The sequence below is a fragment of the Lemur catta genome, chromosome 5 (genome assembly GCF_020740605.2).
Source record: "Lemur catta isolate mLemCat1 chromosome 5, mLemCat1.pri, whole genome shotgun sequence".
In the NCBI taxonomy this organism is placed as follows: Eukaryota; Metazoa; Chordata; class Mammalia; order Primates; family Lemuridae; genus Lemur; species Lemur catta.
This window is the reverse complement of record NC_059132.1, coordinates 217,185-242,788: the sequence shown is the minus strand read 5'-3', so window position 1 is coordinate 242,788 and position 25,604 is coordinate 217,185. Positions and strand designations below refer to the sequence as shown.

The 25,604-nt window shown below is 41.5% G+C and overlaps 1 protein-coding gene across 4 annotated transcripts in view; it reads right to left on the bottom strand.

Annotated features, from left to right (window-relative positions):
* The window catches only part of CDC42SE2 (CDC42 small effector 2), a 79,620-nt gene that overhangs the window by 5,817 nt on the left and 48,199 nt on the right, over positions 1-25,604 (bottom strand). For all 4 annotated transcript variants that reach the window (XM_045550713.1, XM_045550714.1, XM_045550712.1 and 1 more), the window contains one exon: positions 1,424-1,525. In XM_045550713.1, the coding sequence (XP_045406669.1) occupies positions 1,424-1,525 (102 nt within the window). The remainder of the gene's footprint in view (positions 1-1,423; positions 1,526-25,604) is intronic.

The following is a 25,604-nucleotide window of genomic DNA, read 5'->3' as shown; positions in this document are numbered from 1 at the left end:
ACCTGAACTTACAGCAGGCACAAGAGTTGGGTCAACCAATGGCAGGCTTTTCACTGAGATAAAATGCCAGGGAGGAATCTTAAAGGAAATTCTGAAATGTGCATAAACAAAATTTAAAAGGTTACAAACACCATGAACTAAAACTTAATTTTTCCTACACAGCTGGATTTTTAAAAAAAATCTGAAGTGGCAAAGTGACATCAGTTGATGGGAAAGAAATTAAAATTCATCATTATATAATAAATTTGAGGTCACTCATTCTATTTTTATATATAATAACCATATTAATAAAAGTAATAGTGTCCCATTTAGTTTTTTCACTCCATGTTGATCCAGGAAACAAAGCAACTGACTCTGTTTTGACAACGTGATGCCCCTGCAGGTCCACAAAAGCCGTCAAGTGAAACAAAGTACTTTTCCTACAGATTTAAAACAACAAACAAGCTATTTCCTTTCCAAGAAGCTACAAATGTCACTTCTTTGGTCACCTAGTAAGTGACCTGACGAATGTGGTGTTGTATCCAGGGTAACCGTCTACCTATTAAAAGTCTCTGTTCTCTTGTTAATGCTGTCTTGTGAGTCAGGACACAATGGATCATAATTTTGTGTTTATAAAAATCTGAATTGACTTTCTGGTTCTGAACACTTTAGGCATCATCTAGACACTTGTTGACTTTAAGCCTCAGGGAAAGAGGCCTCGATGCTTAGTGGCTTGCTCAAAGACAAAAGTGAGGCAGAGCCCTGGTAAGCAGTCTGGTGTTTTTTTCTATCATACTGCATTATGGTCTTCTCTTAGAGAAAAATTAAGGAATAAAAGGTAAATCTCAAGTCTACTCTGAAATTCACTGAAACCTCTATAAGAGACAGCAAATAGATCTTCCCTCCTTATTTCTGGTTCTTCCCATCTTCCTGCCAAATATGACAAATTTTTGCTGCCTTGCCCTAAAGGGATATGCGCAAATCTTACTCCTGTGTTTAGTGCATGAGAACTTACAGTAAACAAATAAATCACAAACATTCATACTTCTTAAAGTAAATGCAATAAAAATGTCTGCAAAAGTCAATTACGTGAACTTAAGAGAACCAAAGAAATTAAATATTATTAATGAAAGGCTGATCTCCAAGTCCCTTGGTGGAAGCATGACAATCAATAGGATGTTAACCTCCATTCTGAACCCAAATCCTTTGAAGTTTCAAAGTATTCAAGAATATGGCAGCTATGAAGAGTTTAGTACAAGAAACAGAAACAAATACTTGGCAAATTAGAGACTTAATTTTCGTAATTTTCCTCTCCGTTCTATGCTCACATTATACATTTATAGTCACTGTCTACAAATTAACTTAGCACAGAGTTACTGAAAACGTATGTACTTACTACGCAGTTTGCACACGCCTGTCTGCACGTTCCACCCAGCGCACTTACCGAGTTCATGCCACTGAAGAGGTCTCCTGACCCTACGTGAGCCGTGTGGACAAAGTTCGTTGGTTCTCCAATCATACTGCGGTCTATCCGCCGTCGCCTTTTCTGAAATACGGGGAACAATGTGTTGGAAAAATGATCTTATTATCAAAAAACTTATTCTGATGGGTTTATATACTATTGATGAATGACTTTAATATAATAAATTTACCTAGAACATAAAAATGCCTGACTTTTGGACTACGACAGTTACCTCTTATAATGAAATCCCCAAAAGAAATATATGCACAAAAAAATGATTGGTAAGGCAAAAAAATAGGTTATTATTTAGAAATTAATAGCTATTTGGTCTAGTTTTGGCCATCCACGTATCTGCATAATAACCATTTAAGTTTTATTCTTTTGGAAAAAATGAGACAAATGTAATATCAGTCACCATTATTGTTACCAGAGAACAGTGTGATCTGAGCAGTGCTCTGATTTTAAATATAACCTTCCAGCGTTCAGCAACAAATCTGCTGTATTTTGATGGTCACTAATTAGATGTGTGGTCCCCAACATTTTTGGCACTAGCGACCGGTTTTCTGGAAGACAATTTTCCACGACGGGTGGGGGGGATGGTTTGAGGTGAGCCAAGGGCATTGCATTTACTGTGCAGTCAGACCTCTGTGCTAATGATAATCTGTATGTGCAGTCGCTCCCCAGCTCTAGCATCACCACCTCCGCTCCACTCAGGTCCTCAGGCATCAGATTCTCACAGGAGCCACAACCCAGGTCCCTCCCACGTGCAGTTTACGCTCCCAGGAGAATGCGATGCTGCTGCTGACCTGACAGGAGGTGCAGAGCAGCTGTAAACGCAGATGAAGCTCAGCTCACTCGCCTGGTGCCTCACAGGCCACGGATGGGGATCGAGGCCACAGCCTTAGATGATACCCAGTGACCTTGCCATGCTGGAATGAATCTGTCATCCAGCCGGCAGGGGTTAGAGGCACTGATGGATTTGGTTCTAGGCTACGCTGTTTTCTGGTCTGTTCTGGCTGGGAAACCCTATATAAACTCAGCTAGGCTGGGTCTCACCAACTCTTCCTAATTTGTGACAACCACTCCTGACAGGGTGCGAGATCCTGTCTCCCAATAAATTTAGCCACCAACAAGTGTCCCTGCTCCCACCAATGTGCCCTTCCACCTCACTAGAGATACTTCCTTACTCTACTGCAGTGTTTTACTGATCTGAGATTTTTCCAGAGACAGAGGTTATCTTAGATCAGTCCCAAGTGTTCCCTGGCTCCGCAGATACCTGCACAGCTGGGTTAGTGCCTGTGTCAGCTCTGCGTATCTTTCCTTTCCAACAGTGGACTGCCCCTGAACTCGCCACTTCCCTCAAAACCACGCCAAGTTGCAAACTTGGGGGATGAGGCTGCCTTTAACATCCACATCTACTGAAATGTTGGCATGATCCTAATAAATCCTAAAATTTTATCAAGACAGCCACATGACAGCTCCTCAGGCACAGAATATGATTTTCTGTAAAACCACAAAGGCAGTTCATGCATCTGTTTCAGAAGTCTGTACGCACTGTCTTGCTGCTCTCTAGCTTTTGCCTTCCCAGATTAGAAGCCAAAAAGAAGCCTGATGCTTTTACTCTGAAATATCTGTGTTCTTTATCCTCAGAGTTCAGCAGCGACACTGGGCTGTCCCCAAGTTTGCTGGGTTTTCCTTCCAGCAATTCTGTGCAGCACAAGCTCATCTCTGTCTGAACGCTGGTTTGCTGCGGCTTAGGAAAGTTTTCTCCTGTCACCTCTTTGATAATTGCTCTACTTGTCCCTTTTTGCTATTTCTGGAATTCCTGCTATGACCTAAATGTATGTGTGTGTGTTTAATCTTAAGTGTTTCTTATATTTTTACCTATTATTTTTATTTCTCTTTATAATTTCACTGCATTGGAAAATAACTCCACTTAATCCTCTTCAGAGGTCCACAATTTTTTTCTTAAGGGCCAGACAGTAAATATTTTAAGCATGAAGCCAACGCAGTCTCCGCCATGGCTCTGCCTCACCTCTGCCGCTGCAGTACGGATGCAGCTACCAACAACGCACAAGTGAGTGTGGCTGTGTGTCTACAATCACAGGTGGCAGACCAGACTGGCCTGCAAACAGCAGTTTGCTGACCTCTGTTCTCAATCACTACATTTTTCTGTAGTAACCACATACTTTTATTTATCCATTATGGTTATTTTTCAGGAGCTCTTTGTTATATCATTACAGTATTTTTTAATCTCTTTGAGAATCTGTATTATAGGTTTTCACATGTTTCCCCAAAATGCTTGACTGTACAGTCTACCACCACTAGGGAGCAAAATACTCTCATTTCTTTATTTCTCGTTACTTCACTTTCTTGAAGAGTTGGTAGGAAATTCAGTCCGTCTTTTGGAGCACTGCTCCACAGGATCACATAAAACTTTCAGGCTAAAATGGTATCAATAAAGCCAAAACAGAGTCCAGATCCTTTGTCTATGTTTTTTAATTTCTCTATTCCTTAACACAACACACTGGTTTCCTGCTACCTTCTTCCTGCATTTGCTCAGAGGTGCCTCAACCGCAGACTTCACACCCACAGCCGCCCTCTGACCTGGGTGTCTGGCCGGCAGTACCCACGTCTGCTCCACTCTGGTTCTCACCTTTTCCCAGACTCAGTTTGTCTGTTCCCAACTACCTCATTCAACATACTTCTCGTCATACTGTTCTCATTTGGGATCATAAAGCATGATTCCCTTAAGGACCCTTAAGAAACAATACTAGCTTCTCTTTCTTACGATTAAGGTAGGGAAAGAAGACACTAGTTTTGTGCCTCTTTTCTTTCTTGATAATAAAGTGTTATATTCCCATTAATTGTGCCTTGTTAGGAAGCTGTTTGTCCAGGCACATCCAAATCTATCTTCACCATCAGAGGACATGAATTTTCTCAGCATGTGGGCAGCACAAATCATTGGGGTTTTCTCCCCAGTGAACCCCCAGCCTAAAGGGTGGAGGTTCTTGGGACCCTCCAGATATGAACAGGAAAGGGCGCAGTTAAGTTCCGCATCTGCAAGACGGCAGACTTGCCACGGCCCTATGCCACCACCTTGTAAGGACAGCTGCTCCCGACGTGCAGAGAAGCCCCCGGCTCTGCCAGACCAGCCCCTCCAGCAGTGACGGAGCTGACACGTCAGACAACCAGACCATGGGGAGTCTCCATCACCCCTGGCCCTGCAAACATGCAAAAGCAACTCCCTACGTTTCTGAATCTGCATCATTTCCTCCGGAAGGGTGTCTGGCACTTGGCAGAAGGCTCCACTTGTACCTCACCTCCACATCGAGTGACTGCATCTCACAGCCAAGCTCCGCAGACCCTGCCTGGGGAGCAAGGAACCTGCTGCACTCGGCCCCACCCCCCACTCAGGACCGTTTCTGGGGAGAACGGACGCATACGCTCGCGGAAGCGGGACACGAACACGCGCTCACAAACAAGAATACAGCAAACGTTCTGATTATCAGGGGAGGGTATTCAAAAGCAGGTCACTAAACTGGCTACTCTCACACTGAAAAACAAAGGATGGGTGACTTCAGCTTCCTGCTGTCATACTGTGTTACTGGATAACCAATTTATAATATAAATCTGAAAATAGTGGATATTTTTCAACTTGGACTTTACTGAGCTGAGAGTCAGAATTTAGTACTGGAAGGTTTCTTCAAGCCACCCAGTCTAACCTTTTTTAGAGATGAGAGCAGAAGCTCTCAGTCCCTCCTCTAAGGCTGGAAGGAACACAGCTGCTCCAGGAACTGAGAGGCTTGTGCTGCTGAAGCACAGCGCGAGAGCAGGGGCCGCAGGTGAAAATACTCACATGAGCAAGAGCCAGAGCACATGGGGGGTGAAGGACTGGCGTGCGGGTCCTCTCAAGAACGAGGGGCAACAACTGAAAAGCTTTTGAAGCAGAGGAATGACACAATCAAACGGTTTCAAAAAGCTGCTTCTTGATACCTAAAGGTGGAAAACAGGCTCCAAGAGGCCAAAAGAAGTTATTACAGTGATGCTGGTGAAAAGGGTTACCTGGCTTCAACTAATAGCAGAGGTGAAAAGAAGTGGTAGATTCAACAGGCGTTCAGTGGGTGAAATCAACAGCATTTGGTTGTTGGCTGGATGTGTTAACTGAGAAAGAAAGTAGGAGCTAAGAAATATGCCATGTCCAGACACAGTGGCTCACCCTGTAATCCCAGCACTCTGGGAGGCCAAGGCGGGAAGGCAGGAGGATCACTTGAGGCCAGGAGTTCAAGACCAGCCCAAGCAACAGCGAGACCCGTCTCTACAAAATGTTAAAAAATTAGCCAGGCCATGGGAGTGTGCGGCTACAGGCTGAGGCAGGAGGATGGCTTGAGCCGAGGAGTTGGAGGTTGCAGTGAGCTGTGATGATGCCACGGCACTCTAGCTGGGTGACAGAGCGAGACTCTGTCTCAAAGAAAAGAAATATGCAGACTTCAGATTTGAGTAGAGTAGGAGCAATTCACTGGGTTCCGAAAGAAGCTAAACAGGAGATAAGAGATTCAGAGTTACCAGCATAACAAAGCCCAGTTAAACAGACAAAAAGTGGGTGAGGAACTCTACATTCCAGGCTGAGCGGAGAATAAGCCACCAAAGGAGTCCAAAAAGAAACAGCCGGGAGATAAGCAGGAAATCAGGAGACTGGAGCACCAAGGAGAGAGCAGGCAACGCAGGCGAAAGGGGACGCGAGGTCAGGGACAGACTGAAATCCATTCGCGGGACTTGGCACTGTGACATCAGCAGGCACTGCGTCTGTGGGCCACAGGCGTGGAAGACACAAGAGAGGCCTGCGGGGCTGCAGGTGAAAACTGGGGAGCACAGACGACCAAAGACAGCCTGGTCCCCTGCACGGGAAAGAGACACACGGGCCTCAGGGAGAGAAGGGCCTGAGGACAGAGTGAATTTCCCCCTTAGGATGGGAAAGTCTCGATTGTGCTCAACGTCCGGTGGGAAAGGTCCAGTAAAAGAGTTAAAGAAAAAGGACTTTCAACATTACAAGGTTCCAGAGAAGGTAGGAAGGATGGATCCAGACACAGGTTGAGGTGTTTTTTAGACTCCTATTATAGCATTCTTAATGAATCAAAAAGCTAGATTCTAAGCATAATTAAATATTCTAAAACATAAAAATATACTATTTTTCAGGTACAATGTGTACATCTAAGGAATGGCACCCTTTTTTGGTGTGCTGTATTAAGAATTCAGGACAGACACAAGATTTAACTCGTGGGCAAACGGGAAATTCTAGAGTCAGGCCTCTGCAAAGAAAAACAGGAAATGGTGCACTCTGCTCTGATAACGTATTAACTGTTGTCAGTAGCAAAGAGTCACCGTGTTTCCTGGAAACAGACTTTAGTCTTTATAGGGAACTTTATTAAGACCGTCAACCATCTGAATAACATCCTTGCCATCCTTAAAATCCTAACTTTTATTACGCCTAAGGGCAAGGACTAGCAGTCCACCCAAATCAGGAGTTATGTTAGTGTGGAGGCGGTCAGACAAAATGTCTCTGACGTATCCCGTGACGTTTCCATAATTATATCACAATAAAATCATTATTAAAGCTAATGAACTAGTAATCTGGAGTAGATGCAAGGAGGAGAGGAAATAAAAAAGGTTAATTTCAAAGTATTTGCTACTGTGTGAACTAAACAAACCATCTCTAAAAATACATTTATGGGACAATAGCGAAATCTGAAAACTGACTGGATATTAGATGACAATAAGGAAGAATTTTAAACTTATTTTTGTTTTGGGTGTGGTAATAATTGTGATTATCTTAAATAAAAAGTTCTTGCTCAAGCCAGAAGTGGCTCTCGCCTGTAATCGTCGCACTTCAGGAGGCCAGGGCAAGAGGATCGCTTGAGGCAAGGAGATCGAGACCAGACCACCCTGAGCAAGAGCGAGGCCCTGTCTCTACTAAAAATAGGAAAAATTAGCTGGGTGTGGTGGCGCAGGCCTGTAGTCCCAGCTCCTTGGGAGGCTGAGGCAGGAGGATCACCTGAGCCCAGGAGTTAGAGGCTACAGTGAGCTGTGATCACGCTACTGCACTCTAGCTGGGGCGACAGAGGGAGACTCTGTCTCAAAAAAAAAAAAAAAAAAAAAGAAATTCTAGAAGATGCAAACTAATGTGTGGCAACAGAGAGTAGGATGGTGGTTGGCTGGGGAGGAGAGAGATTAGAAGGATCCTGAAGAACTCTGGGGGTGATGGATATGTTCACTATCTTGACTGTAACTTCTGGTGGTTTCAAGGTACACGCCAAAAATCATTCAACTGTACAATTTAAATATGTGCCATTTATTGTATGTCAGTTATGCCCCATTAAAGCTGTTTTCTGAAAAAGAACCGTATGTCTTGGAGACACATACTGAAATACTTTGGGATGAAATGAGATACCTAGAATTTGTTCTAAAATTACTGCACGGGGGTGGTTTGTAGGGAAACAAGATGCCCCCCGGGAACTACTGGAGATGGTGCTACATACACGGGGGTTCTCTGCCCTCTACTTCCTTGCATATATTTGATAATTCCCTATTAAGTTTTTAAAAATCTTTTGTTAATTCATGTAGTTTCCTGCTACTCTTACAACTTTCCATAAAAACTTACATACTGTATATACCAGAAGTGGTGCCACACCAGTATGAATAATGAACATTTATGATTTCATGTCTGGTTTCCCTCAGAACTCAATCTTTTCTTTTTTCTTTTTTGAGACAGACTCTCACTCTGTCCCCTGGGCTAGAGTGCAGTGGTGTCATCACAACTCCCTGCAGCCTCAAACTCTGGGCTTCAATGATCCGGGCCTCAGCCTCCCAGGTAGCTGGGACTGTGGGCCTCGCCACCACACCCACCTAATTTTTCCTACTTTTAGTAGAGTTGGGTCTCACTCTTCCTCAGACTGGTCTCTGGTCTCTAACTCCTGAGCTCAAGCAAGCCTCCCACCGCAGCCTCCCAGAGTGCTAGGATTATAGGCATGAGCCACCGCACCTGGTCCAGAACTCAATCTTGTCATTCTTTCTCATGCCTCACCATTCTAAAGTAACTCCCTCCCCACTTCCTGTCTTCCTACCAAAACTGTAAGACGACGTCTTGCTCACATTTTGAGTTTTTAAAATAAACACCACAGAGCTCCCACGTAACATATGGCTAGCTACACTACTGCTTTACTGTAACACTGCTATTCATACATTTATGCACGGACATCATATGCTGCTTCTCTGAGAATAAATTAACCCAGAACAACAGAAATGGCTGAAAGAATAAGGACCAGTGGACAGCGTGTTCAGTATGGTTCAGAGCTTCCACTTTGTTCTCTACAGTGTTTCCTTTTTTTGTTTTTTGTTTTTTTAAGGTGGGGTTTCTGGGCTCAGGCAATTCTCCCACCTCAGCCAACAGGGGACTACTGACGTGTGTCCCTGCACCCAACTCTACGTTTTTCTCAGCTCTGTCCGCCTGCCTCCTTCTTGTGTCAGTTTTAGTCTCAGGCTGGTAGCAACAGGGTTGCAGCCAGTCTAGGCCTTCCATCTGTGTGCAGTGCATCCAGAGGAATCGCTCTTTATTAAAAACAAGGGGAGTTTCCCCTGATGGCTCCAAACTACTTCCTCTGGCATCTCTGCAAGTTCTACCCCCTTCTTGAACCAACCTCTCTAACTAGCAGAATGTCTTGGCCGGGTGCAGTAGCTCAGGCCTGTAATCCTAGCACTCTGGGAGGCCGAGGCGGGCGGATCGTTTGAGCTCAGGAGTTCAAGACCAGCCTGAGCAAGAGCGAGACCCCGTCTCTACTAAAAATAGAAAAAAATTATACGGACAACTAAAACTATATGTAGAAAAATTAGCCAGGCATGGTGGCACATGCCTGTAGTCTCAGCTACTCTGGAGGCTGAGGCAGGAGGATCGCTTGAGCCCAGGAGTTTGAGGTTGCTGTGAGCTAGGCTGACGCCACGGCACTCTAGCCCGGGCAACAGAATGAGACTTTCTCAAAAAAAAAAAAAAAAAAAAAAAAAATGTCTTACTTGGTCAAGCTCTTGAACTCGATCAATGTTAAAGAAGGTGAGCCCTGGCGATGGGCACTACTGTCGGCTGCTCCAACACAGCAGCGGAAGGGTGGAAGGGACACGGTGCTTACAGTGATAATGTCCATCCAGGCAAATGTCGTAAGTCTTAAAAATTACTAGGCATGTATTTCTAAAACTTGGAACGTAAAATTGAGAGAAAGGATTGTTTTGAGATTTTTCTTTCAGGACACCCCTCTTTTCTGGTTTCCCACTAATCTCTGCTTCTGTTCATCTTTGTGTAAATCAGTGTTTTCCAGGAGATCCTAGGTCCTATTTCTTCCCTCTCCCAGGTCTTCCCTTTCTGACATAATTGGGATGTTTGTCCCCTCTAAACAGCATGCTGAAATCTGATCCCAGGGTTGGATGTGGGGCCTGGTGGGCAGCAGCTGGGTCCCGGAGCGGAGCCCTGGTGAAGGGCTCCGTGCTAGTCTGCTGAAAAGATCCTGGCATCTCTCTCGCTTCCTTCCTCTCCCTGGGTGATGCCAGCTCTCCCTCCCTTCTGCCAACAGTGGAAGCTCCCTAAAGCTGTCACGAGAAGCAGACGTTGGCATCATGCTTCTCGTACAGCCTGCAGAACCATGAGCCAAATAAACCTCTCTTCTCTAGAAAGTACCCAGCCTCAGGTATTTCTTTGCAACAATGCAAAATGCACTAAGAATCTTTCAAACTCTATGCTGATGACTAGTGAGTCTGTTTTCTCTTTTCTGGGTTCCCACTGGACATTCAGCTGCTCGCGGACTCCTCCGTGTGCGTGTCGAGAGGGTATTCCAATTTCCTGTGTCCAAACTGAAAACATAATCTTACTTCCGTAACCCCGTCCTCCTCTTCACTCCGTTTTGGGAAACAACACTTCTGCCAGTTATTCCAAGCCAGATTGTTGGGCCATCCCTCACTGCCCCTCGCACTACCAGTCTCAGCAGCAAGACAAGCCGTGCCTTCTGCCCGCTCTCTCTCCTCCCTCACTCCACTGCCCAGCATTCGTGTTCGCGCAGGTCCCCCGGCCTCCATCACTGCGCGGCCGTCTGACTCCCTTCGTGTTTATAACTTCTTTCCCTTCCCAACAGCCTTTATGCTACATCTAGATCTACCTTTCTAATGTACAAATATGATCATGTCACTAGCCAGTTTAAAACATTTCAATGGCTTTCCGGATAAATTCAAAACTCCACAGCATATGAAGTCCCGTTTCTCTCTCCAGCCTCATCTTTTCTACTTCCTTCCTTTAGTTCTAGGCTTTCAGCTGCTACTTGCAGCACTCTCAGTACTACCCCCTCCCTCACTGCCACACCAGCGCCTGGAGAAATCTTTCTTTACTATTCCTTAATTTGCCTAACTCAGGCCTCGCGACTTCATACCCTCTGGCCTGGGGTCAGGTACTCCTCTGTGCTCCCAGACTGCTCCGTGCTCATCCACACTGAAGCAAAACTGACAGGCAACACCAGGTCTAAGCTGTCCGCTGGATGGTAGCTATGCTACTGTATGGAAAGTGTGCAAAATGAGTCCACAAGGCCAGCACCGTACTGGCACAACGCAATTCATCAAGTGTTTTCTGAATGGACAAATTCTCCTATGTATAAACATTACATTCAAACAGTTTTTAAGGATTAATGTTTCAAATACATTTTTGTAGCAATATTAATACTTTACCTCCCTCAGATTTCAAGCATGGTGTCAATTACAGCATCTCAAAAACAGCAACTATTTAATCACTTAAAAGTTAAAACTTCCTCAAAGACTATTCACTGGGCAGCTTGGTATGCAAACATGCCACTGAGGAGCAACTGAAGGCCAGGTTCCACGGGGCTAACAGGACACTGAAGGTAGAAGCACAGGACTGTACAGCCTCACGTAGTTCTAGAAGCAGACACAGAGAGTGAATAAAGAAAATGAAAATTCTTGCCATCGGGGACACTGGAAAAAGCAGGAACTTCCAGGGTATAAAACAGCATCATATATGTAACTGTGGCATAAGTAGATGAAACGTTAAAAGATACGCTACTAATACGATCTAGAAAAAGTCAGTTGGGTTTTGTCACTGAATCCTGTCTCTGTAAATTGTGTCAAATAAACCCACAATGTCCAAGCTGTGTGCCGACGCATCCCAGCAAACACCCAGAGGTGCTAAGGGTACTGCAACAGTGATACTGAACATACAGATGACACTGTGTGAACTACTGGCTTGAGATCATTTGCATTCTCAACATTAGAGCATACGTTCTTTTTAATGGCCTATATTTGTGAAGTAGAGCTTTTACTGGTTGCAGTGGGAAAATAACAACCCAAGCACTGTGCCAAAGTCAACATGGAACTAGGAAAGAGGCCGGTGGTGTTCAGTCTGATTCCAGAGTTTGAGAAACTGCGTGACATCTAACAGGCAAAAACATAAGTAAGTAATTGTGGTTATTTAAGAATGAAATAAAATTATTTTTCCTTTCAATTTATGTCTATTACTTTTCCAAATGGCACCTAGGTTGTCATGACGTAAATCGTTACTAGGTTGTTTGTACCAAATGACTTAATAAACAAACCTATACAGCATTTCTCTTGGCCTAGGGGCACCGTGAAATACATGACAGAAGTTGAGTTAACGGCACCAAACACAAAGTTTTGCAGCCTATGAGACAAGGTGAGTTTCCTCAAGTGTCGACAGTGAAATCAGGCACCGGCATCTCTAAAACCAACGGTTTCCCTGCGATGCCCGACAGGGACTCCGCGTGCAGAAGCTGCTCTCGAGATGCCTCCTGCCGTCCACCTCGTTCACAGGACAAAGACTAATGAAAGTTTACAGTAACATAAAAATGAATCTGTCATTTTTTGATATAAAGGAAAAGGATTTTCCCAGTGGATCTTCATTAACACAAGCGAAAACACCTGTCAATAAACCACACGAAACGCCCCCACCCTTCATCTCCCCCACTTGGCAATCATCTGTTCACGCGTTAGGGCCCACTCAGATCTACCCTTCTAAACCGAGGCTGCTGGATATTGTCTGAACATTCAGAGCATACGGCTCACATCTCAACCGTAACACTTAAAACACTGTATTATAATTTATCTGCTTACAGTCTGGTTTTCCTGCACTGCTCAGAGTTCTGTGATAGTAGCTGTGCCTGACACACAGTAAACAATACCTGACTGTCGAATGAATAAAAGGCTTTTAAAGAAACAATGTCACTCAGTTCTCTAAAAACTGATTGTCTTATCCAGCATCATGACCACATATTTCTCAAGGACCTATTGTATTTGGAAGATGTAAAAAATGAAATGCCAATTCTACTGGAGTTTGTATTTCCACATAAAAATTACTTATCTGCTGGTTTAATTTTCTGTTTCACAGAAATGCTGTGTCCTACAGAACAGTTTCCATTGTCATCACAGTTTTAGTTTTCACACTGTGTGGAAATTCTAAAGCAGGGGTTCTCAAACGTTAGTGTGTATCAGAATCCCTGGAAGGTTTATTAAAGCCTAGGTTGCTGAGCTCCTAGTTACAGAATTTCAAATTCAGCAAGTTTGGGATGGGGCTTGGATTTGCACATCGAACAAGATTCCAAATCATGCTGATGGCTCAACGGCTCCAAAGGTTAATAGCAGAGTATTTTAAAAGTAAAAATGGATAATACTTAAGAGCACTTATTAATTAAATGCCAGGCACAGTTCTAAGAACTTTAAATACCATGGCCGCATTTGCCAGTACTGTCATAGCAGCAAGGGAGACTTTCACGTTCCCTTCAAGAGAGATCCTCTGGCAAACTCTCACTCCATGTCTTTTGGCCTTTGCTCAAGTCCCTATTTGCTCACCTGTTGTACTCCCTGAACAAACTTTTATAATTTGTGTGTCTATTTTCATTATCTGGAAAGCCATTAGGTTGAATGGTTCTTCTCATTAAAAACAACTCTACAACAACCAAGCCACTAAACAACATCATTCTCAATTTTTTTTAAATAAAGTTTTAATCAAAAAGAATAGCCCATTCCTTTTCTCATGGACTGGAGATAGTGAAATTAACTTCCATCGTTCTCTCATATCACCTACTTCTCACCATTTTCATTCCTCACCTGTGGGCCCCAAACAAGTTTTCCACAGCACACTTCAAGGGTGAGTCATGGTTTTACTCCCACGATGACTTGATAATCGATGCTTATACAGAGATCCCTACGCGACACAATCTGTGTCCAGGTACCAGTGATAACTTGAGCTGCCAAATCCACTATCTCCCATCTGAGCCCACGGGTTCCCTTGCTGTTGTATCAGACCACATCTGAAGGTAATGCCTAAATTATACTCTCCTGTATAGTCAAAATAGAGTAAGAAGTTACAAAAAAACCATTAGAAATAAAGGTGGAATGAAAGGCATTATCAGCATGACTTTAGAAAATACAAAAAGTAATTCATTGCAAACTAATTTATCAACATGCATTTAGTAAATTCTCACACAGTGTTCAAAATAATATACAGCCATTCTCCTCTAAGTGCTTGTTGGGGGGGGGTGAAAACCATATAAACAAACTGCTGGGGTAACACAGGAAGCCTCTACCTTTTGCTCACCATCTTTCACACCAAATTCATTTAATATGGTACAAAAGTCAAAGACAACTGGACCTAAGGGTTTATACACGCTAGGTTCACTAGAACCCTGCTGAAGGTAAATAACAAACATTGAGTCTCCAGCTTTTCTTTGACTTTTTCACTTTATTCTATCAGTACGGTGAGAAATCACCTCAACATTTATTTCAGTATTTGGTAAAGAGACTCAAGTTTCTGACATTCAAACTACCAATTGGCTAAGTGGCTAACACTTTTAATCCTAGCACTTTGGGAGGCCGAGGCAGGAGGATTGCCTGAGGCCAGGAGTTCAACACCAGCTTGAGCAAGAGCGAGACCCCATCTCTACAAAAAATAGAAAAATTAGCTGGGTGTGGTGGCATGCACCTGTAGTCCCACCTACTCAAGAGACCAAGGCAGGAGGATCCCTTGAACCCAAGAGTTTGAGGTTGCTGTGAGCTATGATGACACCACTGCATTCCAGCCTGAGCTACAGAGCAAGACTCTGTCTCAAACAAAAACAAAACAAAACCCTATCATTTACGAAAAGACAAAGAGTTCTTTGTGCAATTCATACATCCTTAAGTTTAAATTTACTTTGCTGATTTGCGTTAATATATTTATTTCAACTTTTTTCTTTTTGCACCTAAGCAGAAGTTTAGGGTATTCTAGACTCACAATGTGTAATAAATATTCTATAGTTCTTAAAATATTTGAGGCAGCTTTAATATTCATTCCAGAGTGGTTAACAGATATTCAAACTGACCAACTGAGATTTCATTTCTGCCCTTCTGCATAAATAGCTGTAACTTTACAGTGGACACAGGCCATTTCTGCACACTCGGTTTCTTCTGGACTGCAGCCTCCCTCCTCTCCTTTAGGGAAACCACCTCTTCCTGCCCCCAGTCATGATTCTGCTAGGCTGCCCACCACGCTAGTCCACATGGCACAAATGGGCCAGAATCCTTCCCTGGGAAGGACTTGAGCAGAAAGAAGCCTTCTCTTCCCCATGGTAGTCAAACTGGGATGATGAACCTGGAGCTGGGGGCAGCCCTGTTTCCTATAAAGGAAAAAACACCCACCTATAAGTCGAAAACTAAGCAGCCAACGTGCAAAGAAAAGAACAGAGAACGAGACAGTGATGAGTCTTGACAGTGGCCCAGGTCCTGGGTACAGATGGTTAAGAAGCTGGATCCATCCTTCGCATGGGGGGGTCACATGAGTTGATACAACTGCCTGGGGAAGTCTGGCTTCCGGGATTCTGGTTTCTAACCAAAAATCCCTGATTAATATGTTAAGCGTTAGATACTGCAGAGGCTGAAAAAGATCTGCTCTTTAATAACTGACCATCCTACTTTGGATTCCAAATTCTCATATTTAGGTCAAAACTTCAGAAAATAATAAACCTTTTCCATATACGAATTCATAGTATATTTTCCACCGTGGGAAAAAATAAATGATAATTCTGCTTGTGTGGCTTCCAGAGCTTAGCTCACTCAGTGGAATGCTAGCAGTGGCCCTCAGGTGACAGAGTTTATGTAAGAGGCATTTCTGTGAGAGATGAGAGTCACACCATAGATCACCACAGAGAAATCAAAACAACGAGCTAGTGTTACAAGCAGGGAATTATCTAAGTCAAAGTACAGAGAGGTAAAATATTTCATGATGGAAATATTATAAATAAATAGGTGAGTTGCTGATAATGCACTTAAAATCCAATCCTAAGTGCAGTACTGTCTGTATTTTGTCCTATAGGAGTTTAATAGATAACTTTTTCCCACTCAACATACATTTTACAGCTTGTGACAGATGAGAAGTTTGCAGGAGGCCCCAAAATTTGTTTTTAAAAGGAATCTCTAGGCAGGGAGTGGTGGCTCACGCCTATAATCCTAGCACCCTAGGAGGCTGAGCGGGAGGATTGCTTAAGCTCAGGAGTTCGAGACCAGCCTGAGTAAGAGAACCCATCTCTACTAAAAATAGAAAAACTAGCCAGGGCAGTGGTGGCACATGCCTGTAGTCCCAGCTACTTGGGAGGCAGAGGCAGGAGGATCGCCTGAGCCCAGGAGTTTGAGGTTGCTGTGAGCTATGATGATGCCACTACACTCTACCCACGGCGACAGAATGAGACTCTCAAAAAAAAAAAAAAAAAAAGGAATTTCTAAGCAAATCCAGTGAACTTTTCAAGGGCAAAACTGCTAAAAGCAGAACTGAAGGAACTGGTTGTTCTTATCCCTCAGTAAGAAGTCTGAAGTGAACAGAGAGTTCTTCTCCTTCTACTTAAAGGTAGTATCTGGTTTAAGTCACATATTCCAAATATGAAAACTGAAGTACAAAACAGGTTAAAAAAAAACCTTATCTGAAATAGCTTTTTAAGTATTAATGATATATATATATATATATGTTTTTAATGGTGTTAAAAGCCTTTATACTAGAAATTTCTGTCACCCTGGGTCCATCTGAGATTGTTTCTGTATACTATATGTCTACGTGTTATATAAAATATACCTATTAATAATTACAGGAAGCAATTGATAAAATGCCATGTATACTACACAAAGAAAATATGATTGTAATATGATGGCCCACATTGATTTCAGGGTAGAAAGCCCCATACTGGACTTGTAACTTCTAGAACCGTACGATAAATGTGTTGTTTTAAGCCAATAAGCCCGTTGCAGCAGCCATAGGAAACAATGCACCTAGAGAGACCACATTATAGGCCATTAACTATAAAATGTCCGATTTCGAATCAAAAGTGTAGTTTGTTATATCAAACAAAAAGCAGTACAACTAATCTCAGTATGCACCTAAACTATCAACACAGTTTTGCCATCTTAACAGTGGCTTGTCTATGCCAGCAGCAAAGAAGCCTGGAGAGCAAGTGGTGATGAAATCACGAAACGCATTTTCCACAGCTCGTTGAGAACTGAATATTTTTCCTTGCAAGAAGTGGCCCAAAGTCTGGAAAAAGTGGTAGCCAATTGGTGCAAGGTCTGGTGAATATGGTGGATGACAGAGTTTCTACACCCAGCTTCTGTTGTTCGAGCAGCCTTGTTTGTGCGACATGTGGTCGCAAGAGGATTGGCCTCTTTATCGACCAATCTCTCGGCTGCTTAATAACAAGCATCCTCATTATTTGGTCCAACTGGTTGCAGCAGACATCGCTGTAATCCACTAACCAGGTTTCATGAAGCTGCAGTGGATATTACCAGTGCTGGACCACCAGATACCATTAGCTGTTTTGGATGAGTATTTGGTTTTGGACTGTGTTTCGGCACTTCACCTTTACCCAACCTTTGTGCCGAATGCCTGCGAGTGTCAGAAAGAATCCATTTTTTCATCACACTTTAACGATACAGTGTAGAAATGGTTCGCCTTTACGTCATGACAGCAAAGAAAGGCAAGCTTCCAGGCGATGTCTCTGCTGTCACTCATTTCATTCATGCAGAACCCATCTGTCCAGCTTCTTTACCTTGCCCATTTGTTTCAAATGGTCCAATACTGTTGGAATAGTAACATGAAACCTTGCTGCTAATTCACACATAGGTAGAGATGGATTCGCTTCCACTACAGCTTTCAGCTCATCATTATCCACCCTGGTTTCAGGTCACCCACGTGGCTCATTTTCAAGATTAAAATCATCAGAACGGAACTTCTCAAACCACTGACGTCTGCGTTCATGAGCCACATCCGTCCCACACATTTCGATGATATTTCAGGCTGTCTGCGCTACATTGGTTACACGATGGAACTCATATTCAAAAGTAACACAAGTTTTTGACTTATCCATGGTTTCAAAAAATTGCTCTAAAAAAAATTTGAAAGGTAATCACGAGCCAAAATGTGAATTTAAAAGACTGAGGATGCACCTTCACAAGAAAAATAAAGCAAGAAGTGTCAAAGTGAAATGTCAGAGTGTTAGAGACATCAACTATCAAACTTAATACTTAAGAAAATCAGACATTTCATACTTAATAACCCAGTAACTAAAATATTAAGTCACAGATTATTACTTAAATCTTAATTTTTCTTTAGTCACAGACTACATATATGCATAAACATTTTCTACAACAATGCATTACCCAGACTTTACCTGCTTATTCCTAATTCTAAAAATAATAAAATTTCAGTTCCTTACCAATTCCTTTCTCTATTTGTATACACCAAGGCCAGTTGGGAATCAGAACCCAATCCACACCAACTCTACACAAAGAAAAGCTTAACCCTCTTCATTCTTGTTCTGTCTAGGCTTATAAAACTCAAGAGTAAGTAAAACAAAATTTCATGCTATTGGTGTTTTAGAAGTGACTTTAAGAATTTACCACCTCATGAAAAGAGGCAGATTTTCACATCATTTACACAATGACGGAACTTGTAATTGAAGACCCTGTTTTCTAAGTAAACATAATTTCCTAGATGTGGTCAGATGACTCGCAAACAATAGATCTTTGAAGAAATGTTTCAGTATTCATAGAAGCTGCCAGTTAACAGAAACTCACACTGGCTCCACTTAACAGTGCCTACTAGAGGAGGATTTTCTTTATGAACATAGGATAAACAGCATTTTCTAAGGGGCATATAGAAAAAAATTAAAATTGGGGCTTATCTGCCATACATATTTTTAATTATTTAACCCCAAGTTTTTTTTCCCTCCTATTCATCAAAAAAAAAAAAAAATCTCCTGAGTTTCTTTTGTTTTCCTTTACATAGTAATTATTTTTTTCCTAGTAAAGGCAATATGATACTGTTTAACCCCAGAGCTCCACGCTCTGACTTGTGTCATCAATGGTTTGCAACGTGGGGGTATGCTCGCCTGAGGGAGGATCAGAATGACCCCTTGGTAAGTTAGAGGAAAATACTGGAACTTCCATTTTTATTTTTCATCTTTTAAATAATTAAACTCTAATAATAATTAGCATCCATTTTTATTTTTCATCTTTTAAATAATTAAACTAATAATAATTAGCATATAGGGTGACAAAGATGCCTGGTGGCTACTACGTTATTTCTACAAGAGTTGCTAGGAACAGAATAAGGAGAATGTGCTAAATTAGATTCATGCCTAACCATACTGGAAACTAAACATAAAAACGAAAGATGTTACAGTATATAATGTCTTACATTAATCTGCTTCAATTTATCTAAATGTGCCTTTTTCTATACCATGAAAGAACTGATCTCACGTTATAATATAAATGGAATATGAACAAAAGTGTGGAAGACGTGAACTCGAGAATTTTACTTTAAGAAATCTCTAATTTGTGTGTATAATCTTGAGGTTCACAAGGTATTAGTCAAACAAGCCAGGGTTACTGTACACTCTCTCTTTTGGTTTTTATTTTTTATTTTTTTTAAGACTAGTCAAGTGCAGTAGTGAGAAGAAGGGAAAGAGTAAAACAAGGCGTTCAGTCTATAACTGACTGTGAATAATTAACTGAGGTAACTACCTTCAGACCAGCCTGCTCACTCTCATATTAAAATGCAAGGCAATACAAGGCTAAACTTAAAGAACCACTACTACATTCTTCCCCAACTGATAAAGATTTTAAAGTCTGAAAATACCACGTGTTGATGAAGATACAAAATAATGGAACACTCAAACTGGTGGTGAGAATGTAAAAGAATAACATCAACTTTGAAACAATTTGCTCTTGCATGGTCCAGGTGAGCTCTTTAGACTTTAGAGCCAATAATTTCACTCCTAGGGTCCCCAACCCTTTTTGGCACCAGAGACTGGGTTCATGGAAGATAATTTTTCAGGGGGGGTGCGGGGAGCAATGAGGAGTGGCTGTAAACACAGATGATAAAGTTGCTCATCTCCTGCCACGCAGCCCCCCAGTTCCTAAGTTTAATGGAAGACAACGTTTCCCACGGACTGGGTGGCGGGGGGCGCTATTCTGCCACCTGGTCGTGGGGAACCACAGCCCTAGGGAAACTCATGCACATGTTCACCAGGCCACACATACACAAATGCATAAAAGAGCAATGTTCTTAATGGCCACATCGGGTATTAACCCAGATTATTAAAAAACTATAATGGATAAATCTATTATGGTACAGCCATACAACAAAACAATAAAGAAAAATGAACATGAAATTTAGCTGCCTACATGAATATGAATCAATCTCATAAATAAACATAATATTGAATTAAAGAAGAAAACACGAAGGATCACCTCCAGTTATGACTCCATTTAAAGTCAAAATAGGCCAGCTAAACTGTATCGTTTAGGGACACATATGTAGACGGTAAAAACCATGGAAGGAAGTAATTACCATAAAATCCAGGGTAGCAATTCCACCAGATGTTGGAACAGGAACCTGTGTAACGGGAAAGGACACAGGAGGCGTCTGGGGTGCTGACAATGTCCTATTTCTCACCTTGAGTAACATTTTGCTTCACAATACATTTGTTTCATAATTACCATGTGTACATTTATGTGTAAATAAACCCTTTTAAATTATCAATTGTTTATATCATAATGGTATTGTGGTTAAGTCTTTTTTAGGGATACATATTGAAATAATTATGGATAAACTGATATAATGCCTCAGATTTGGCTTCAAAATAATAGAGGAAAGGAAGAGAGTGGATAGAATAAGAATTGAAATTGTTGAAGCCGAGAGATGGGGCTCATTATACTACTGTCTACTTTGAATATGTTTAAAAGTTTCCATTAATACAAAGTTTTTAAAAAGCCTTTATGGAAATAACTAAAAAATGAAGACATACACACTAGCTTCATAAATAGGAATACTCATCTATAGATTTAGTGCAAATCTAATCCAAATTCCAACAGGGTTTTTGGAAAACCTAACAAACAAATTTGAAAATTTATATGGCCATTCCATGTAAATATATAATATATAATGTGATATATAAATATTTATATTCCATATAAATATTTATACAGAGTGGCCATATAAATTTTAAGAATGGCCAAAACACTACAAAAGAAGAACAAAAAGAAAGCGATCTACCTTCCCAGGTATCAGGACACTATAAAGCAAACTGCAGAAGATACTGTGGAATTGGCACGATGATGAACCAATGGGCTAATACAATCTATAATCGAACACATCATGTATGGGAGCCTGATACATTACTATATGCTGCATACCCGTGGTGAAAGGAAAGACTACTTAGTAAGTAGTTGTGGAACAGAGGGTTCTCCATATAGAAAATAAATGCAATTAAATCCCTTCTTCAAAAATCAATTCCAGGCTTCTATGTAAAAGGCAAGATTTTTCAACTTTTACAAGTAAATCTGGATGAAATCTTTATTACCGAGTGTAAGAAAACATTCCTAAAACACAAAAACATATGCCAAGAAGATGATGTTAGTTAAGTATGTTTTAACACATACAACCAACAAAGAATCTGTTTTCAGAACATAAAGGGAGGCTTATGAAAAAACAGAAAAATGTGCAAAAACATGAACAAGCATGTCTTTCGTAGAAGAAGCCATACCAAGCAATTAAGCACATAAAGAAATGCTTAACCTCTTAGCAATCAGAAAAGAACAAGTCCATAAAATCCCATTATCAGATTAGCAAAAATTTAAATGTCGGAAAGAATCAAGCAGTAATGAAGATGTGAAAGTGGAACTACACCACAGTGATGTGGGAGCAACTATCACTTTGGAAAATAACGTGGCACTATCTTGTACAATTGATCATGCCCGCACCTCACAACTGAGAATTCTACTTCTAGCTATATGTTAGAGAAACAAGGATACTAAGTCACGTGTGTACTAAGAGATATGTACAAGAATTTACAGCATAGTTTGTAACAGAAAAACTAGAAACTAGAAACTACTCAACTGTCCACCACTAGGACATCTCTATCGGGTGGTGGTTTATACCTGTTTATTGGTGTGCATCATTACATAAGTTTTATTTTTTTTTTTATAAAACAGTTTCAAAAGGAATTAAATTTTTTCTTTCAAATATTATTGATTACTTTTGCTGATGTCACATTTTAAGTTGCTAAAAATTGCAACAACCTCATGTTTGCTAAGAAATGACTCGCTTTGGCCGGCGCGGTGGCTCACACCTGTAGTCCCAGCACTCTGGGAGGCCGAGGCAGGAGGACTGCTTGAGCTCAGGAGTTCGAGACCAGCCTGAGCAAGAGGGAGACTCCGTCTCTACTAAAAATAGAAAGAAATTAGCCAAACAACTAAAAATAGAAAAAATTAGCCGGGCATGGTGGTGCGTGACTGTAGTCCCAGCTACTCGGGAGGCTGAGGCAGGAGTTTGAGGATTGCTGGAGCCCAGGAGTTTGAGGTTGCTGTGAGCTGGGCTGACGCCACGGCACTCTAGCCCGGACGACACAGTGAAACTATCTCAGAAAAAAAAAAAAAAAAAAAGACTTGCTTCATTTTGAGGTATGAAGTTTAAAAACTCCAATCTGAACTGAATAAAGATGAATTTAAGAAAAGCATTAAAGCAGAATTTCCCACACTTACAAACCTACAAAGGCATTATGATTTCAAAAATTAAATAAATGGCTTTCTACTAACTTCTTACCCCCTTCCCCATACTGAACTCACACTGAATGCTGTGGACATTACATTACCCACGGACAGCCCCGAACTGGTTAAGGACACAAACAACAGGGTGGGCACATCAAAACCTGTCTGCTCCACTGTTTTGCCAAGAGACTTTCTAGTTTGTTTTCAAGTACATATAGCCAAATTTGAACTTTCTTCACAGTTATGTTAAAGGAGCTGCAGAGGTGTAATCCACGAGGAATACCATCTACTGCACCCCAAAGTGACTGTCTACAACAAAACACGGTGGCCACTCCTAAGGCAGCAGAGACAGTTCCAGTATATTAAATGGCCTTTGGAATTTCTAGGTTTAACAGTACAGGTAAAACATTTCAATCGGTCCTCTAGATGCCTTTCCAGAAAGTATGGTTCTTTTTCATTTCTCAACTGATAATTTTCTATTTTTATTAAGTGAATTCATTTGTTTTAAAATGACTGGTTATAGAATGTGGTTTTGTGTGAAATTAAACAAATCAAGAAAACGCACATTTGTGTTTTTAGAAAAAGAAAAAAAGACATTTCTGTTACACTCACACCTCATTTAGGGTGTGGAACCTGGTTCCTGAAAGTGGAGGTGCTGAGTGAGCCTGTGTCGTCTGAGGCTCCCTCAGCACAGGGCTACGGAGACACAGCACACCTGACCAGTCGCTCTTCTGCTTTACACAAATCCCTGAAATCAGGGAACGCCCTCAGTTAGAGTTTCTCTGGCCACCTTTCATAGAATTGTTGGTTAATCCCCTCAGGCTGCACTAGTGGCTCTGATGTTTCCAGAATGTCTAATGGTCTTACAGGAACCCCTAGCTCTCTACTGATCCGTCCTCCTCCATTTCCTCAGTCACTTCCCCTGAAGAAAACTCGAACTGTCCACACACTAAGCACAGTGTTCTTCCTTTGCTTCACCATGGCAGGTCCTCCACCATCACCAGCACACATTTGCACACCCCACTATTATGGGTTAAAACTGTACAGCAGAACAATAAATGGCAGAAAGAAAAGCCACCACAAAGAATAAACAATCTTATTGCAGAACGTACTCCACACTCAATTCCAGACAGCTGAGGGGTCCCGGGGGAGTGTGCGGAAGGAGCAAGGTGGCTCACGTGGCCAGACTGGACAGCGTGGACAGTCAATGCTGGTTCTCAGTCGGACGTCCTTCCACTTCATTTTTTGCTAAAAACAATTCACTGATAAAAAGAATAAAAACCAAAGACTTTCCATGACCTGGAAGGCCAAACATGAACTGCCTTGGGTCACCTCTCTGGCCTCACTCCCACCCCTGGCCCCGTGGCTCACAGCCACTCTGCCTTCGTCAATGTTCCTCTTGCACACACAGCTTGGCACTTCCTAATCCCTGATGAAAATGCTCTGCCCTCCGTAGCTTCGCAGCTTATGGCCTTAAACCCTTGCCTGTGTTTCACCTCACTGATGCCTTCCCTGGACACTCTATTTAAATTAACATCTCCACTTCTCCCACATCATTCTCTATCTTCCTTTTTTTAATTTTATTTCAGAATATTACAGGGGTACAAATGTTCTGGTTACATGGATTGCTTTTGTCATTCTCTATCTTCTTTTTCCACAGAGCAGTTACCATCCCCCGATATCATATACACATTTGTACAGTAAATATCTTCTCCACTAGCCTGAGAGCCACGAGGGTAGAAATGATGTCTCTTTTATTATTATTTCATCAGTACCTGGCTCGTTATAGAAATACCAGAGTGTTATTAACTGTACAGATGCATGGTAACTGCACATATGTCTAAAATAATACATTTCAGAGACAAACAGTGTCACAAAATATCAGTGCCATGTGGGGAAACGTTAGATGGGAAGGCAGATAATATAAACAGAAAGTGGCATTTTTTTCCCCTGTAAATCAGTGTTCATTGTTTTTAAGCTCACCTTAGAAGTTCACCAGCACTATGATGCACAACAGTAAGTAGGTAAAGAATCCACTACAGTTCTGTAAACAGCTAACAGATCTCTCTTTTGTTTTAAACTAAATTGCAAGGCAGCAACCACCCAATTTAAAATCCATAACCTTTGCTGTATCTAGCAACAGCAACTCCACACTTACAGTCAGTTAAAAAGCTTCAGATTACCATGGCTCAGAACATTGGGGCCTTATTATACTCTGTATTGTACTGTATTGAAATGAAGGAGTAGGAAGAGAAAAATGGTTCTTATGCTACTACTGAGAAAAATGCATTCTATTTTCTTCCCAATATCGGGTTGTTCCTTTTTCACACATGGAATGTGCAACAGCAGGGGTGATAAAAGAACAAGTGGGAGAACTGGCATGCAGCACTTTATTTCAGTAAATACTTTGGAAAAGATAATTTTAGAGATGACCAAGCAGGTTTCAGATAAGGCAGTCTTGCTACTGTCCAGTAGAACATAAAAGATATTTTTGCAGAATGTAAAGAGACATAAAATTATTAATGCTTTCTTTAAATCTATTTCCTGATGCCAACAAGCAAGCTATTATTCCACTATGATGACCACAGGCCCTGCAGGCCAAAAAGGTTAAGAAATCAGATGTCCACGGAGTTTCTGTGGAATATTTCACATAAACATGTATTTATTAAACAATAACACAATACTGACATGTTAAATATTGTATGCAAAAAAATCAAGTTGCAAATCCTCAGCAGAAAATGTATTTCTGATGTTTCATTCTTGTAACTCTAAGACTTTATGTTCTTGCTACTTAAATTTCTAATCTGTGCCTTTCTACTTTTGCTATTGATAACTATGTCTTTATAACATGCCTGAATAGAAGTCACTATATTATAATGTGAATACTGGCAAACAATCAATCAATCAATCTTGAAAAAATATGGCAATTTGACTTCTGGTTTCCCATCTGTAAGGAGCTTAGAAGTCATCATTCCCATCCACAGAACAAGAAAAAGGCTGAACAAATGGAAAACCCAACATCTCAGATCCACTGGAGAAA